The sequence below is a fragment of the Larus michahellis genome, chromosome Z, assembly GCF_964199755.1.
Source record: "Larus michahellis chromosome Z, bLarMic1.1, whole genome shotgun sequence".
In the NCBI taxonomy this organism is placed as follows: domain Eukaryota; kingdom Metazoa; phylum Chordata; class Aves; order Charadriiformes; family Laridae; genus Larus; species Larus michahellis.
The window spans coordinates 22,037,148-22,053,159 of NC_133930.1; the positions used below are offsets into that span (position 1 = coordinate 22,037,148).

At 37.2% G+C, this 16,012-nt stretch overlaps 1 protein-coding gene across 12 annotated transcripts in view; it reads right to left on the reverse strand.

Moving 5' to 3' along the window:
* Positions 1-16,012, reverse strand: part of ERCC8 (ERCC excision repair 8, CSA ubiquitin ligase complex subunit) — a 30,751-nt gene that overhangs the window by 5,388 nt on the left and 9,351 nt on the right. For 4 of the 12 annotated variants that reach the window (XR_012584838.1, XM_074569048.1, XM_074569052.1 and 1 more), the window contains 5 exons: positions 15,387-15,455; positions 13,758-13,824; positions 10,875-10,978; positions 7,958-8,082; positions 3,075-3,272 (listed from right to left, as the gene is read on the reverse strand). Coding sequence is in view for 11 of the 12 variants with exons in the window: in XM_074569048.1 (XP_074425149.1) it covers positions 3,075-3,272; positions 7,958-8,082; positions 10,875-10,978; positions 13,758-13,824; positions 15,387-15,455 (563 nt within the window). In the remaining variant the exon portion in view is untranslated. Of the gene's footprint in view, positions 1-49; positions 2,759-2,846; positions 2,987-3,074; positions 3,273-7,957; positions 8,083-10,874; positions 10,979-13,757; positions 13,825-15,386; positions 15,456-16,012 lie in introns of those variants that run through there. The other 8 variants (XM_074569046.1, XM_074569049.1, XM_074569050.1 and 5 more) reach the window with 6 other exon arrangements.

Sequence of the window (16,012 nt, forward strand, 5' to 3'; positions counted from 1 at the left end):
TATCAGTGACTATATTTTGCCGCGATTGAGAGACGGGACGCTGCTTGATGCAAGCAAGATGTCGGTTTATTAGAGGCGTCGGAAAGCTTTTATACAGCTACTTAACAGTTACATAAATTACACAAATTCTATCATTTCTAATTGGCTTAGCTCTAAATGTTTCATTACAATAATCCCTCCTACCTGCGGTTTCGCTACATGCTAGAAGCTACAGTTTTGGAATGTGCTAAAAGCTACAGTGATAACTTGTTGCCTACTCCCTACTTCTTCAAGGTTATTTATCTCAGACCTGCAAGGCCAGTTGTTCCCTGGCTCCTCAGATTTATTTGTCTCAGGTCTGCAAGGTCGGCATACCCTTGAATTTCTTGCATACTTGTACTTTTCTGCTAGCCGCCCCCAACAATATTTGATTATAATGTTTTGAGCAAACAGAAGACACTTCTCACGTCAAATACATAGTTGGTGCAAAGTTAAAATATTCCTTTTGGAGCATACTCCAGTTATGAGGTGAAATAAAGACAATGTTTAAAACACAGCTAATGAACAGAAAGAATGTGAGGGACTGGCAGCAATAACTATAAATCAGAAGCTTTTAATGTAATAAAAAATAGTATGAAAATCTAAGGACCAGATTTGACAGCGGGTAGGACAGAAACCAGTCATCCGGATTAAAGATAGCAGAAAAAGTTTAGAAGACTATTAATATGAAGAAAACTCTTAAAAACTACAGAGACTCACAATGAGACGGAAATGGTAGAAACTACGCACACAAGATGTGAACCTTGTTTCATATGAAGACAGTGTACTAATTTCTGATGTGCTAATAAGTAAGAAAAATGTTAGAAAGCCATCTGCTACACATTTCACCAGTAGGTGCACGGCTTATATCAGAAAGATTTAGAAGAGTTGTCTAAGAAAACTTCTGGTTTGCTTAAATTAATTATGTTTTAATATGTATTGAAATACTATGAAGCTGGAAGTGAGCTAATATGCCATCCAGAAAAAAAAAATGTGGGATGATGCAGATACAAACAAACTGATATTTCTTTTATCCTAAACAGGACAATGGAAAAGGTGATTAAACAATTCAGTTACTGTAGAGTTAAGATATAGGAATATAAACAGCATCAGTCAAAATGGTTTGTTACAAAGCAGATTTTGTCAAGCAACACTGATTTTATTTATGAGTAACTGAAAATAGAAATGCACAGGTGTGAATAGCATTTTAACATAGTGATTTAATATTGTTTGCAAGAGTAAAATATAACAGGTAACTATAAATTTTACAGACGACTGCATTCTCAGAAAAGGAGTTTTAACTTGGAAATGTTGGAATTATATGAAGACTGATGAATGTACTTAATTGTCTCAAGACAGAACGAGCTATTCGGAAGTATAGGTGTGAACACAAACAGTCAAAATAACACTGGCACTACCTTTGGTGTTGACACACTGGCTATAGTAATGTTATTCCATCAGAGTAACAATTTAATACAACCACAAGCAGAGCACTTAAAGAAAAATAAAATCCAGTCACACTTATAGAATATAGAACTGAACTCTCGATAAGGGTGATTCTGAAAGAAAATCAGGAATCACAATAGATAAACAAATGAAGTTGTTGCCAACATAAACCTACAGCTATAGCGACTTATACAGTTCCTGTGTACACGCTTACATGAGTGATCCTTTTCTAAGGATCTTAAAAGCCAAGACAGAGACACTATAAAGAGATTTGCATTTCCAGGGCTGGAAAACATGATTTACAGTGAGATTTAATGAGCCTCAACTCTTCAGCTTATCAAAAAGAATACCAAAGATGACTTAATATAAACATGTTACTGCTTCTTAAAAACACAAAGGGCTTTTTAAGCTAGTCAAGAATAGTCCAGAAAAGTTGTGCCTTAGCTATAATGTGAATATACCACCTTTCAGTGGATCTAGTATCTCACTGCCTGTTCATGCCAGAACTGCTTTCCAGGTCCAGCAAGGCTTACTAGCTTGAGCTCTACTGCTTCATGTGTAATGTGTCCAAAACTTTCAGTGAAGTCCATCTCAGTGATAGGGAAACATTGTTTCAGTCAAAGTTTCTGGACTCAAAACAAGAGCTACCAGATTCACTTCTGTGATGTATTGTATAAGCCATCACGAAAAGATACCCATGTGCCCTTTCTGCCTCAAGTATTTATTTCTGCCTTATATTTCAGAAACAAAACATGAGAAAGGAGGACCTGGAACATGAAGTTCAATCCTCAACATCTGACGGCAAATATGTAATGGCCTTAAAATCCATACTTAAAATCCAAACATCCACTCTGCTTTTGCCACACCACAAGCCATAAGAACAGTATGTTGTAAAGTAACTCAAAACAAATTAAGATTTGTTACACTTAAGCCTTTTATTAGAAGAGAAAAATACACCATAGAGGCAGAGGGAAAGAAAAAAAAGGCAGAGGAAAAGAAAAAAAAGTCTGTCAGTACCACGAATCCCTGTAACATTATGGTATTTCTTAGGCGAAATGTTCTCAGGTTAATATAAGAAGCTCATCACGTTCATAACACTTGATGCAAATTGTTCATAGATACAGTAATTAGTATAACTACAGGCATTTGAGCAAGATCACCATAGCGAGGTACTCGAGAGGTTTCTCAGTACTGATAGCAATACCAAGGCACTCCACCTAAATGCACTCCACATTCTTTCTTCCTGTGATTTGTCTTAGGTATCTCAGAGAAAGACAAACGCCTCCTCTTCAGTCTTAGAGAAAACAGGAAAAAGCCTTAATGCATACAATTTATTAATGACAATATAAACCAAGAAATTACTAGTTATATTGAAAAGTTACCTATGTGACACGAAATGAATCGTGGAAGGAACAACCCAATATAGAAAGGCCTGTCCCAAGAACATGACCAAACTTTTCTCACTTGACACATAGGCTACAGAAATCCCTCTTACGTCATGATCTTCGATCAAAGCACATCCCTGAAAAGTTAACACTTTTTGTGCAAATGCTTTGGCAATCTGCATAAATATCCCAGGTTGTCTGGAATATTGTTTGTACTTAACTTACCTGAAAATTAGGTTGAAGTACACAGCAGTTGACAGTACTATAATGCCCCCTAAGCATTGTTATCAGCTCTCCTGTGAAAATTGTGTAAACAGCAATGGTACTACCATATGGTACAAAGGCAAACTCTGGATTACAGCCCCAGGAGACGGTGAATTTGAGTCCTTTTCTACTTTCATTACAGACTTTCCCATAATTCACCTGTAAAATGAAGGATTATACAGTTAGCTATTAATTAAAACTACAGGAAATAATTTTACATGAAAAGGTCAGTTTCATTTCTTCTTCAATACCCAAAACAATTAATTTTAAGCTTCCCAATGTTCATGTGATTCTTGAGATTTCCAATTACAGATGTCTATGAAGAGAATAATTTTTCTTTTCATTAGAGTTCACTCTCCTTAATATCAACTTTAAGAAAGGGAAAGAAAGATATGCCTACAAATCAGCAGAACAGAATTTACACAGGCTGTTGGATGTCAGATCTATACTGAGCACTTTTAACTATCACTGAAATTAGAACTGGTTCAGGAATTACTGCCTTAAACATTTTTGTAGATAATCCAACATAATAGTTTTCTCTCAGATATTGAATCTATTAAAAGAACCCTTACGCACAGTATACAGTTATAAATCATATAATCATAGAATAATATGGGTTGGAAGGGACCTCGAAAGGTCATCTAGTCCAGCACCCTGCAATAAGCAGGGACTTCTTCAGCTAGGTCAGGTTGCTCAGAGCCCCATCCACCCTGACCTTTAATGTTTCCAGGATGGGGCATCTACCATGTTTCTGGGCAACCTGTTCACTGTTTCACCACCCTCAGCATAAAAAATGTCTTCCGTATATCTAGCCTGAATCTACCATCTTTTAGCTTAAAACCATTACCCCTTTTCCTATTGCTCCAGGCCCTGCTAAAAAGGTTGTCCCCATCTTTCTCAAAAGCCCCCCTTAAGTATTGAAAGGCCACAATAGGGTCTCCCCAGCACCTTTGCTTCTCCAGACTGAACAACCCTAACCCTCTCCCATCTTTCCTCATAAGAGAAGTGCTCCATCGCTCTGATCATTTTTGTGGCCCCCCTCTGGACCCACCCCAACAGGTCCATGTTTTTCCTGTGCTGAGGGTTCCAGAGCCAGATGCAGTACTCCAGGTGGCGTCTCACAAGAGCAGAGTAGAGGGGCAGAATTGCCTCCCTCAACCTTCTGGCCACGCTTCTTTTGATGCAGCCCAGGATACAGTCGGCTTTCTGGGCTGTGGGCTCACATTCTTGCCTCCTGTCCAGCTTTTTATCTACCAGTACCCCCACGTCCTTCTCGACAGGGCTGCTCTCAATCCCTTCATCCCCCAGCCTACATTGATACCAGGGGTTGCCCCAACCCATGTACACTTGGTCTTGTTGAACCTCATGAGGTTCACATGGGCCCACTTCTCAAGTTTGTCTGGGTCCCTCTGGATGGCATCCCTTCCCTCAGGCATGTCAACTGCGCCACTCAGCTTGGTGTGGTCTGCAAACTTGCTGAGGGTGCACTTGATCCCACTGTCTATGTCATTGGCGATATTAAACAGTACTGTCCCAATACTGCAAGACTTTAGTCCTCATATTGAAGAAAAATTGATCTACAATACCCTCTACCCTATAAGTTCCCTTTATTTATCACAGTTTACCGATGTTGCAGAAAACTGTATGGCAGTGTATACGCCAGTAGGATGGCAAAGAACAGAAGCATCAGTCTTGACAATGCAAGAACTTAGCCTTAAGGATTTCTCAGCAAGTCACCCCTTGCTTGGGGAAGAAGGAACAGAGGAAAAACATCTGCAACGTAGGGAAAGATTCCGCATCTCTCCCTCATGAGTTACCAAGAAAAAGTAGATGATGAATAGGCAGTGTGAAAACAACTGAAGGGTGAGCAGAAGGATGGCATAAGTAAAGGTATTAGAAGAAAGTGATTCATGAAGGAAAAGCAAGTAAAGAATAATGTGCTAAATTATCATGGAGTAGTTAAGAGTGATAAAAAGCCTATCTTCTAAGCAAAGCTAAATCACCACTGAGAAATTCAATGCTGTCTCCTGTAAGGGCAGCTGAAATAGGAGCAAATGCCACATTTCTAATACCTGGCTTGTGAGGTGTGTGCGAAGCCTTGCAAATAGCAGTATAAGAATTATAGCTTATTAGCGTCTGTACATTTCAAGCTCTTGACAAGTCCTATACAGATAAAAATCTCACCAAAGGTTGAACATGGAAAGTTTACAAGTACAGTAGGAAATATTCCAGTTGGATACATCAGTATAATTTGGTCCTATCATACACCAAAAGTGTATTCATAAGAAAATACAGAAATATATTCATGAGAACAGTATAGCTTACCTCTAAACAAACTTAATTAAAACAACGCATTAGAATTTTGACAAATAAAACATACTTTTTTTTCATGAGAGGGAGAATTCTACTGTGAACACCTCAAATTCACACATTATGATTTAAAAGAAGGATTTTTTTCTAATTAAAAAGCAGTATTTAAATTGTAAATTCATTAATACTACATAGCATTATATATAAAATGCTTTGTTTTCAAATAATATTGTCCTACAGCCTATGCTCTTAATTTGTGCTGAAAAACAGAAATTCACTTCTACATACCACGTTGCCAAAGTTCTCTGGGTTAATTTTAAAGATCCCTACCGAAAAGTGGCCCATAGTTAAAAAAAATAAAATCCTAAGTGTGAAATCTTTTGACTATAGGCTAACAGAATTGTAAAGTTTATCAAGCAGATATTCTAATACAAATGCCTTCCTTTGTCAGGTTCTTGATTCATACTCCCATCAACTGCTTGAGTTGAAACTTTGAGGCCAATATATGCATCGATCACATGAGCGAGGTAAGGAAGACAACTACTTCTTCCTCTGTTTTTAAAGTACATTCTTTCATAGCAAAGAGCACTTATGGAAGAAAACTATAATAAAAGGAGCCCTGAGAAAATCTCTTTCAATCATCATAAAAATATATACAAAGAGAGTTTGATTACCATACAAGTAGATTGATATTTTTTCATATTGAGAGGACATTTTCATCAGATGTTGAGCTTCTGTCAAGTTCTTTGTGGATAATATCGCTCATTTTGTAAAGACAGAGTTTGTAAATATTGACTCTGTTAAGTCTTGTCGATGCTAGTCGTTTAAAAGTCATATTACTCTGCTGGTAAAGAGCAATTAAACTCCTTTACACAGCATGTGAGCTCTATCGGCAACAATTCCCAAGCCACAACACTGCTCATAACAAAGGCGCGTACAATGAAAAGGAGGAGTGTAGGCTGGGAAAAGTAAATTATATGGATATACTCAGTGTAAATGTTCCTGCTTGATAGAGGAGCTATGGAAAGGAAAGGATGCTGCCGAAACAAGAACTGAAGAAAGATCTTAAAAACTGACTTTGTCTTTTGAGCACACAGACAAACATAAAACCTGCCTCCTTCTGTTTGATTCTTCCTATACTCAGTGAATCAGGGCTTTCTATTCCTTTTTGTGACAAAGGATGTAGGCAAGATGTGTAGGGCTCCCAGCATTCACTTCTCTTACTAACGGAAACAATCCACTAGGCCCGAAATTTGACTCAAAAAAAATCATATGCATGGCTTAATTTCTATACCTTTTGAAAGGTATAGAAAAAATTATGGAGATCACAAGGACTAGCTAGTAGGGTAAACACAGGCACTATGGTGTGAACTTTTATTACCTGTACATGCATTTATTTGTCTGCTGGTGCCTTACAATTATTTTAAGCAACACCTCTGGGCAGTGTGTGAAAACACAGTACTCTGGACAATGTAACTCTGGACTTGATAAAACAAAGCAGGATCAAGCTATTCCACACCAAATAAGAAAACTGTAAAATAGCCTATGAAACAAGTCAATGAACTAACAGGCACAGAAAAACAAAAAACAGTGATCCAGCTGGTGACAGGAGAGTGAACAAACTCTATTATCTACTTTGGTAGTGGTAATTTGAAGACAGAAAGATGTCTGTATATGAAGTGCTGAGAACAAGCTGGCAAATATGGGTAGCATGGAGACAGAAAAATCCTTTCATTTAAGTATCTATAAGGAATTCTTTTTGCTGTGTTCTGAAACCGAGCAGCAGAAGTAAAAGATTTCTAAGGTAGTGTAAAATTTCCTCCTTTCCTGACAGCAATGACAGACCGTAATCACAACTGGCTAAAATCCCACGCAAACTGACTTACCTAGCGTGTTCTTCTTGAAAAATAAACATAGGAAACAATTTTCATTTTCTGAACGGAAAACCAAAATCGGAACCTTCAGCAAAAAACAAGCCGTAGAAAGGACTGGAGCAACAGTAAAGATTTAATTCCCCTGCCCCGCTGTTTGATTGCAATGCAAATGTAGAGGGATAGATACTTTTAATACTGCTATACAACTCCACAAGAGAGATTCCAGAAAAACACAAAGGAAGTTGGAAGAAAGCAAGGCAGTCAATCAGTGAAATTCTCAGCTAAGGACAACTGCCCTGTGGATAGCATGCTGACAATTAATAGTTAAAAAAAATAAATTTCTACCAACACTCACTGCATATTCAGGTTTTCATTACTGTCTGAAGTGTTTTCAGCTATGCTTACAAATTAATGAATATAAAGTTACCATATTTGAATTTTAAGTAGATCCAGGCTTCTTCATACTCTGTTTTTTTTTCTTTTTTTATAAGAAGTAGAAATAAGAAAAGAAATCTGGAAAAATATTGCTCACAAAATTTTCTAATGACAAGATTATGAAAATGAATAAACAGCCAAAGTTGTAATGACAATTGCACAAATTACAAATCTTCTAAAATTAAGTGCAAGTAAAAACATAACCGAAGATCCTTGAAAACTTACTAACGTGTTTTCGCCAGTAGAGCTGTTCCAAAGTCGCATCCGATCATCTGTACCAATGGTCAACAGATGAAGTCCATCATTTGTATAGCATAAACCATTAACTCTCCCATTGTGAGCAGTACTTGCTGTCAGGAAAAAGGACTCATTCAGATTTCAGAGGAATTGCTATTTGTATATACGTTTTTATTTCAATGTATAATACTGAAAATGCGGTTTAAATGGTAACATGGTAAATTCATAATTTAACTTTTAGTTTATAAAAGCATCTGGCAGGCGACTGGTCACCAGAGGTGTTCCTTAGGGTTCAATTCCAGAGACAGTTCTGTTCAATATATTTATTAGTGATTTGGATGCCAGAGTTGAATGCACCATTAGCAAGTTTGCTGATGATACCAAACTGGGAGGTGCTGTTGACTCTCTTGAGGGACAAGAGCCCTTGCAGAGGAATCTAGATAGATTGGAGCATTTGGCAGTCATCACTGGCATGATATTTAACATGAACAAATGCTGGATCCTGCATCTGGGGTGGCCAGGCACAAGTATAAACTGGGGGAGGAGTGGCTGGAGAGCAGCCCTACAGAGAGGGATCTGGGGGTGCTGGTCGACAACAGGCTCAGTAGGAGCCAGCAGTGGCCCCTGGCAGCCAACAGGGCAAACCACGTTCCGTGGTGCACCAAACACAGCATCACCAGCCGGTCAGGAGAGGGGATTATCCCACTGTATCCAGCGCTGGTGCGGCCTCAACTGCAGTACCGTGTGCAGTTCTGAGACCCACCATTTAAGAAGGATGCGAAGGCCCCTGAACGCGTCCAGAGGAGGGAAACAAAGCCGGTGAAAGGGCTGGAAGAAATGCCCTATGAGGAGTGACTAAGGACTCTGGGCTTGTCTAGTTTGGAGAAAAGGAGGCTGAGGGGCGGCCTCATTGCTCTTTACAGCTTCCTGAGGAGGGGACATGCAGAGGGACGTGCTGAGCACTGCTGGATATCGAGTGATAGGACATATGGGCATGGTTCAAAGCTGCACCGGGGAGGTTTAGACTGGACATTAGGAAGCATTTCTTTATCAAGAGGGTGGTCAAACCCTGGAACAGGCTTCCCAGAGAGGCAGTTGATGCCCTAAGCCTGTCAGTGCATAAGCGGCATTTGGACATTGCCCTCTATAATATCCTTTAACTTTTAGTCAGCCCTGAAGTGGTCAGGCAGTTGGACTAGATGATCTTTGTAGGTCCCTTCCAACTGAATATTCTGTTCTATTCTGTATTGTTACAGAGTACTAAAAATGAATTCCGTTGAGTTCACCCTGCAATACTGCACATTCTTAAGTTAAAGTAGCTAAAATCCAACTGAATGCTACCACAGCAAACCTAATTATGGTGCCCATAAATTAACTCACTGAAAATTGGACAAGGTGCATTATACTGCAGTACACAATTTACACGTACCTCTTAGGTAAGAAGTGTTATGTTTTTCAAAGATTTTATAAAAAATAAATGTTAGCTGCTTTTGATTTAGTTCAGCTATATTTCAATATATTTAATATCCTAGTCTATCTGATTGCCATTAGATTATCAAAAAACTCATCTTGAACCTGTCAGACAGAGAAATAAAGTTGGAAAGAAAGTTGTTGTGTTTGAACAAGACAACGCATTATTCAAAGGAATGTGTAAAATGGCACTAATTACTTTGGGAGTTGCATAGAATTTCATTTTTCGTAAAACAAAATTTAAACAAATTTTTCTTTTTTCATAAGTTTTAGATTTCTTTATAGCATTTTCATTTCAGTAATTTCTTGAATTTCAGTGAAATTTAAAGTTGTCAAAACCAAACATCTGTATTACTGCACTACAATTTACACAGTAGAGAGCATGGTTATTAAAACAGACACTTATGGCTACTTCATACCCTCTAACTGTACATTTTGGAAAATTAGTTTGATTTTACAGAAATATGTATGCATTTTTCTACATGCATTTTAAGTTGCACATAAACAACACCGACTTGTAGCTTTAATCACTATGATTTATGCTACACAAATCCTTTTTTTCAGAGCCATGATATGGTGTATGCATTGTGATTCAATTCCAAATACTATTTATTTCTACCTCAGAACAGTGATTGTTCAAGAACTTTTTTGGCCTGCCAAAATTAAATATCTTTTGTCCAGAATTGACCAAAATTCATGAACTGTAATTTAAAGTTCTGAAGCTTCCCTCTGATTTAGTTTTTTTTTTTTTTTTTTTCCCCCTTAGGTACAGGAATGTGACCTGAAAATACAGGTACATAAAAATGTTAACATCGTAGCTAATAACAACTGATACAAGGCACCATTAATGCAGTTGACTGTACTGTAGTAAGAGTGTAATTTAGCTTCCTGCAAAATTAAATATAATCATATTAATACTCTGTTGTATACTTTATTCAGTATAAAAGGAATATAATTGATTTTACAGCACCACATATAAGAAAAATATTCTAGAGGCTTGCGCTGGAAGCAAGACTAATTTAAACAGGAAAAGGAATCCACTTTTGTGGGTTTTCTTTGTATTGTCTCTGTTTTTAAAGGAGGGTAATTAACTCCTGGAACAGCTTATGAAGTATGAAGTGATTGATCTTTATATAAAACCTAATCTACACCAGGAATGAATTCTTCCGCCCATAAAACAGATTGCAAAATTTCCCATTTAAAGGGGAAAAACATTTTGAACAGATGCAATACCGTTGCCAAGGAGATCTCTCTAAACAAGATCCCCAGCCACAAACACTGTCTCTATAACAGAAGCAACTGAATGAGATCCAATGGCCTATGTTACCCAGTAGGTAACAACTGGATTATCTCCATATTCTCCACCAACACATTTATGAAATATAAGAATGCTTCTAGTTACACGTGGATTACCACCAGTTACAGTCTGTATTACCTGCCTCAGAAGCAGCTTTGGATTTTTCTCCATTGTGCTGGTCAAGTGTACTCAGACATCCAGATGCTCTCCTCACATCCCATAATTTTACTCTACTATCAGCACTAAGAAAAACAGATTTGCATATATTAGGGAAATTGTGTGCATCCTGCTTCAATGACTGACTGTCTTTAGCCAACCCACCAGGCACTCACCCTGGCCCAGCAACTATTTTGAACTACTCACCATGCAGTCACATTCAAGCCAACAAAATTTCATGAAAAGATACTTAAGAAAGACTTCAGACATTCATGTACATGTATTAATAAATACAGCTGGTAGACCACAGGCTTCTAAGAGTGAATCTTCGTCTACAATACAATACACTTGCCTCTTTGTCTACAACGTAACACCCTTGCATACACACACAGACTAGGAACAAACTTGCTCATTCTGCTGTTGATTAAACTGTAGCTACAGACCTCCAGCGTTTTCTGTAATGGCCACTGCAAATCTATAGTATGACTTGTACAGAAGTTGGCTACACACACGAAGGCTGGATAGATCTATATGCTCTGTTGTCATACCGTACTATGGCAGAGAAACACCGAGAGCTTGCTTCTCTGGGAAGTCACTGGCTTTGTCTACGTTACCAGGGTGGCACAAGGACAGAAAGACAAGCTGCTGTGATTCATTCTGGTTCCCAGGCTGCATGCTCATGCTTTGCTCACATTGTGCCTTTGCCAGCAACAAAAGCAATGATAACTGTTGGTACTAGGTACACGCTTAGACAGCAACATTGCAGGCAGTGCACTTTGTACGGCAGCTTCATGTGAGCATTTCAGTTATATACTTCTTTGTGCACCACAAGAGGCCCAGGCATAGACAGGAGGTAAATTCATAGAAAAGACTGCTTCCCGTGCACTAAGTCACCAGTGTAGATATAGTTACTGAAACGATTTGCACAGTTCCCAGCAACTTAACTGTCCTTTTGGAGAAAAAAAAAAACAACTCCAAAACATAAATAATTTCTCATGCCCACTGAACTAAAACAACTGCATCTCTTTGATCTACAGCTGGAAAATATACCCAATCAAACTGTTAGATAAGCAGTCTTCTAACTGAAGTACTTTTTCCTGTGCGTTCTCAAGTTAGATGAGTGCATTAATGTTGGGAATACATATAGTATACATATACGAACTGACCAGAGCAAAACCACTTGTTACTCTTTACCTGTTTTGCATCTGAAAAAGTTAATGACTAGTTTGTTCTTTTGTGCCTTCCCTCCACTACAGAGTGATTCTGTTAACTTCCAAGTGGTATTCCAACTGAATATGCTGACAACACATTACTTTGCTGCAAACAAATATTCTAGGACTGTGAATAGAGATATTACTGACGCTTGAGCTGACTGTAAAACGAGCAATAAACTGCAAGCAGTTCATTGAAATATTCTTAATGAAGGCCTAGAAAGAGCTTCCTTAAAATAAAAGTGTACAGTTGTCCATTTTTGATGATGCAGTTTCTATTAGCTGATCTTTTCTAGCCAGTTTTAATGAGCAAGAAAGAGCTTATAATCTTCTCTACTGCCTGAAACTAAAGTGTGTGAAAAAGACCCAGAAACCATGTATCTTCTCTGACCATTCCAACCTCCTGCCAAAACTATAGAAGAGTTGGGCATCACATAGAGAAATTTGACATAACATGTTTCACATGCAAACCACATAAACCCCAAAAATGTATTTTCCCTGAAGTGATCAAAAGCAAATTCACAATTGTCTTGGAAAACAGTCGCATCTCCTGATACACAAGATTAATCCAGATTCTCTTTTTAACAGTACCAGTCAGTCTCTCCTCACTACCTCTTCGTTATCTCAGTGTTACCAGTTCTTGCCCATATTTGTCTTAGCAGATGGCAAAAGTGAGTTATGTTAATAGGAACTAGTAGCCCAACTATAGTACTGAATTAAGTAATGGAGCCATAAGAAACGTGTTTAACATCCAATTATAATAAGGCAACATGACAACATAGGTAGATGCAGTTTATAGGTATGACTTTGAAGCAAAATGTTTTTGAGAGATGTCAAGAAATCAATATTTAATAAGGAAGATTTGCTACTATTTCTGTGATGGAAACACAAGGAAACAATTTTTAATTTGCTAAAACAAACAAACAAATCAGACTTATAGAAAACTTCCCAGCTATGCTGAGCCTTTCAGAAGCTTGGCATCAGAAACCAAGGGTATACAATTCTGCTATCAACTTATTCAAAATTCACTCTTAACTTACAAAACAGCCATTCCTCTCTGCAATTCAAAAGAATAAAACATGCCAACCATGAAAATTAGAAACATCACATTGTAATCAAAAGTTAACATATGCAAACGTATAGGAAAACCAAGAGGATCCTTTAGACTGAAAATGGCTGGAATTAAAAAAAACAAACAACACAATCCATACTCACTGAATTACTGCAGCTTGGAAAGTTATTACCCATCAGCTAAGCTACCTGGTTTATGCTGTTCAACGTAATTGAGTACGATTAACCAGGATGGTATTTTGAGCTAAACATGTTTTACTTAGTTATAAAACAGATTAGCAATGTGCACACTAAGAAACAGTAAGAAGTAAGTGTCTCTATAATGTTCTGCCATTCCTATACCTTTAAATGCAATTACTGTTTCAAAATTCTGTAGAATCTTCCTATAAAATAAACATCACTTGGGCAGCTCTTCAGGCTTATTTTTTTGAGACGAGATCTACAAAACTGTGAATAGGTTAAAGTAAATGATGAAGATTAACTTTAAAAGTGAATTTGAATTGTAAAAAACATGCATCATGAATACATAAAATTTAACCATCATACAATTTTAGTGCATATAATAGTACAGCAGCATCCCTACCTTGCTGTTGCCAAAATATACTCATGACGTGGTGACCAAGACACTGCAAGTACCTCTTGCCGATGACCTAAAAATTATATGAAAACGCTTATACACACCATTTTATGTAAATAACTAACAGTGAAAGTACTTAGTTCTATAGGATCCACCAATCCAGAACAATAATCTAAATTGTAATATGAATTTGAATTTTGTGAAAATATATTATTTTGGGCTAAAAGTTACTTCTCTTTCTTCCTCTTGCTCGAGTGGGATTGCAGTGAGCTGAAAGTGATATATGGAGTATTACATGAGTATAACTTCTGAAGTAATCAAAGGACTGTGAAGCGCAGGATAATGGAAAAAATCTCCATAATACAGGTACTACAGGATACACCTGGAAGGCTCAGGGCAGACACATTTATTTGGATCCATTAAGTAAACTACAGCTAAGCATTTAGCTCCATTTCAGATGCTAGAGTTAGCCTATGTGAAAAATATTCATACCTTTTTTCAAGACACTATTGAGTGCTTCAATTTCTGTAAAGAATTATTTGCTTATGTTTAGTGGAGGATGTAATCTGCTTCCACTTGTTCCTCTGATATTGCACTTGAGCTAACTCTGCCAGGCTGTGTACAAAGACACAACCAGCTTGCTCCTGGAAAGCACTAGCTCTTGTGTCAAAATTAGGAAGCGCTGCTGCAACTAAACTGATTCTCTCACCAGAACTATTTTTGTGTCTGCAGTTGCCGGTGCTCTCAGTCCTAGAAACAGAACATTGGACCCGATTCAGTTCAGAAGGACTTAATGGCTTAAGCTCTGTATCAGATAGAAGCACCTAGGCTGCTTTTAGACTTGAGCTGGCCAGTGAAGAAACAGAGCTGCATTTCCACATTGCTGTCTGAGTTAACACTTCTCTACAGTTTCCAGATCAGATCTGGCTCTTGCCCAGCTGGTTTAAAGCATGATGACTTACCTTGTAACTGCCTTCACTTAAGCATGTGTATATACATTCATACCCCCAAAAGTAAACATTAGAAAACACTAGACATTAGGGCAAATTCTCATTAAGTGCAAAAAGTAATGGATTATGGAACAATAAATCCCTGTGTTTACTGAATTAAGTAAATGCAAAGGATTAGATACTACCCCTCTATAGCAAGTAGTATGTTGTCTGTTATACAGAAACTTCTAAACAAATTCATGCAAGCGCCTCCACAAATATTTTGTTTAAAATAGTGAAGATTTTTTTGTTTGGTGGGGTTTTTTCATTGTTTTTTTTTTTTCCTTGTTTTTCTTTTGAGGTTGTTTTGTTGTGGTTTTTTTTTTTTTTTTTTTAAAAAACCCAACACCCAGCACCCCATATTGAATTTCCATGAATACAAAACCAATGTCTACACTTAACCATGTAATAAATAGTAATCACTATTGATTAGCTCACAAAAATGCTAATATTTTTATTCTCCAATTCATCAGCACTAGACTAATACCAAGAAGAACCTTTTGCCACTGTGTAACTTTCACAACTGGCAATAAATAAGTCAGTCATGTTACTTACAAAGAATACATTGTATACAGTGTTTCTTTACAGGACTTGTTTTACTCAAAGTAGTTATTGTCTAACATTTATGTTTCAGACTAAAAAGTACCCTGCAGAATGTGAGAACAGGATCCAGACTTCAAGTCACAGAGCTGTACTTTGGGGCTTTTGGTACCAACTGTAACAAGAGAAACAAAGACTGCTAAAAAAATCCCCAGCATTTGAGAAAACAACAACAAAAAAATCTTAGCAATGACAAAGAAATAGAAGAAAACAGCTCATTTACTCAGAGAAATGCATTCTATTAAAAGATTTACATTTTTAGCCCAAGTAAATTTACCAAACAAAATTTAGAAACTGGGGGTAAATAGGACAGTAATTATGAACCTTAAAAATAGCTCTTAGCTCCTCTTTATTTTTTTTTGCTAAACTTAGTTAAATTATGTACATGTATGCAATACACATACACCATTATTTACACAATTTACTATGTTTGGATCTAATAACCTTCAAATGCTACCTTTTGTAATGAGAGGTAATACAATTATAGGTAGGAATTTTTATTTAGAAGGAGAATTGAAAGATGCATTATTTCAGAAGAACAAATGTGATATTCTCATCAACAACATCCAACTAACTGATACTACTTTATTTTACCAATGACCTTATGTCTTATGAAAACTCAAATTATGTAAAAATAAGACAGGGGAGAAAAAACCCCTACTGAATATTACT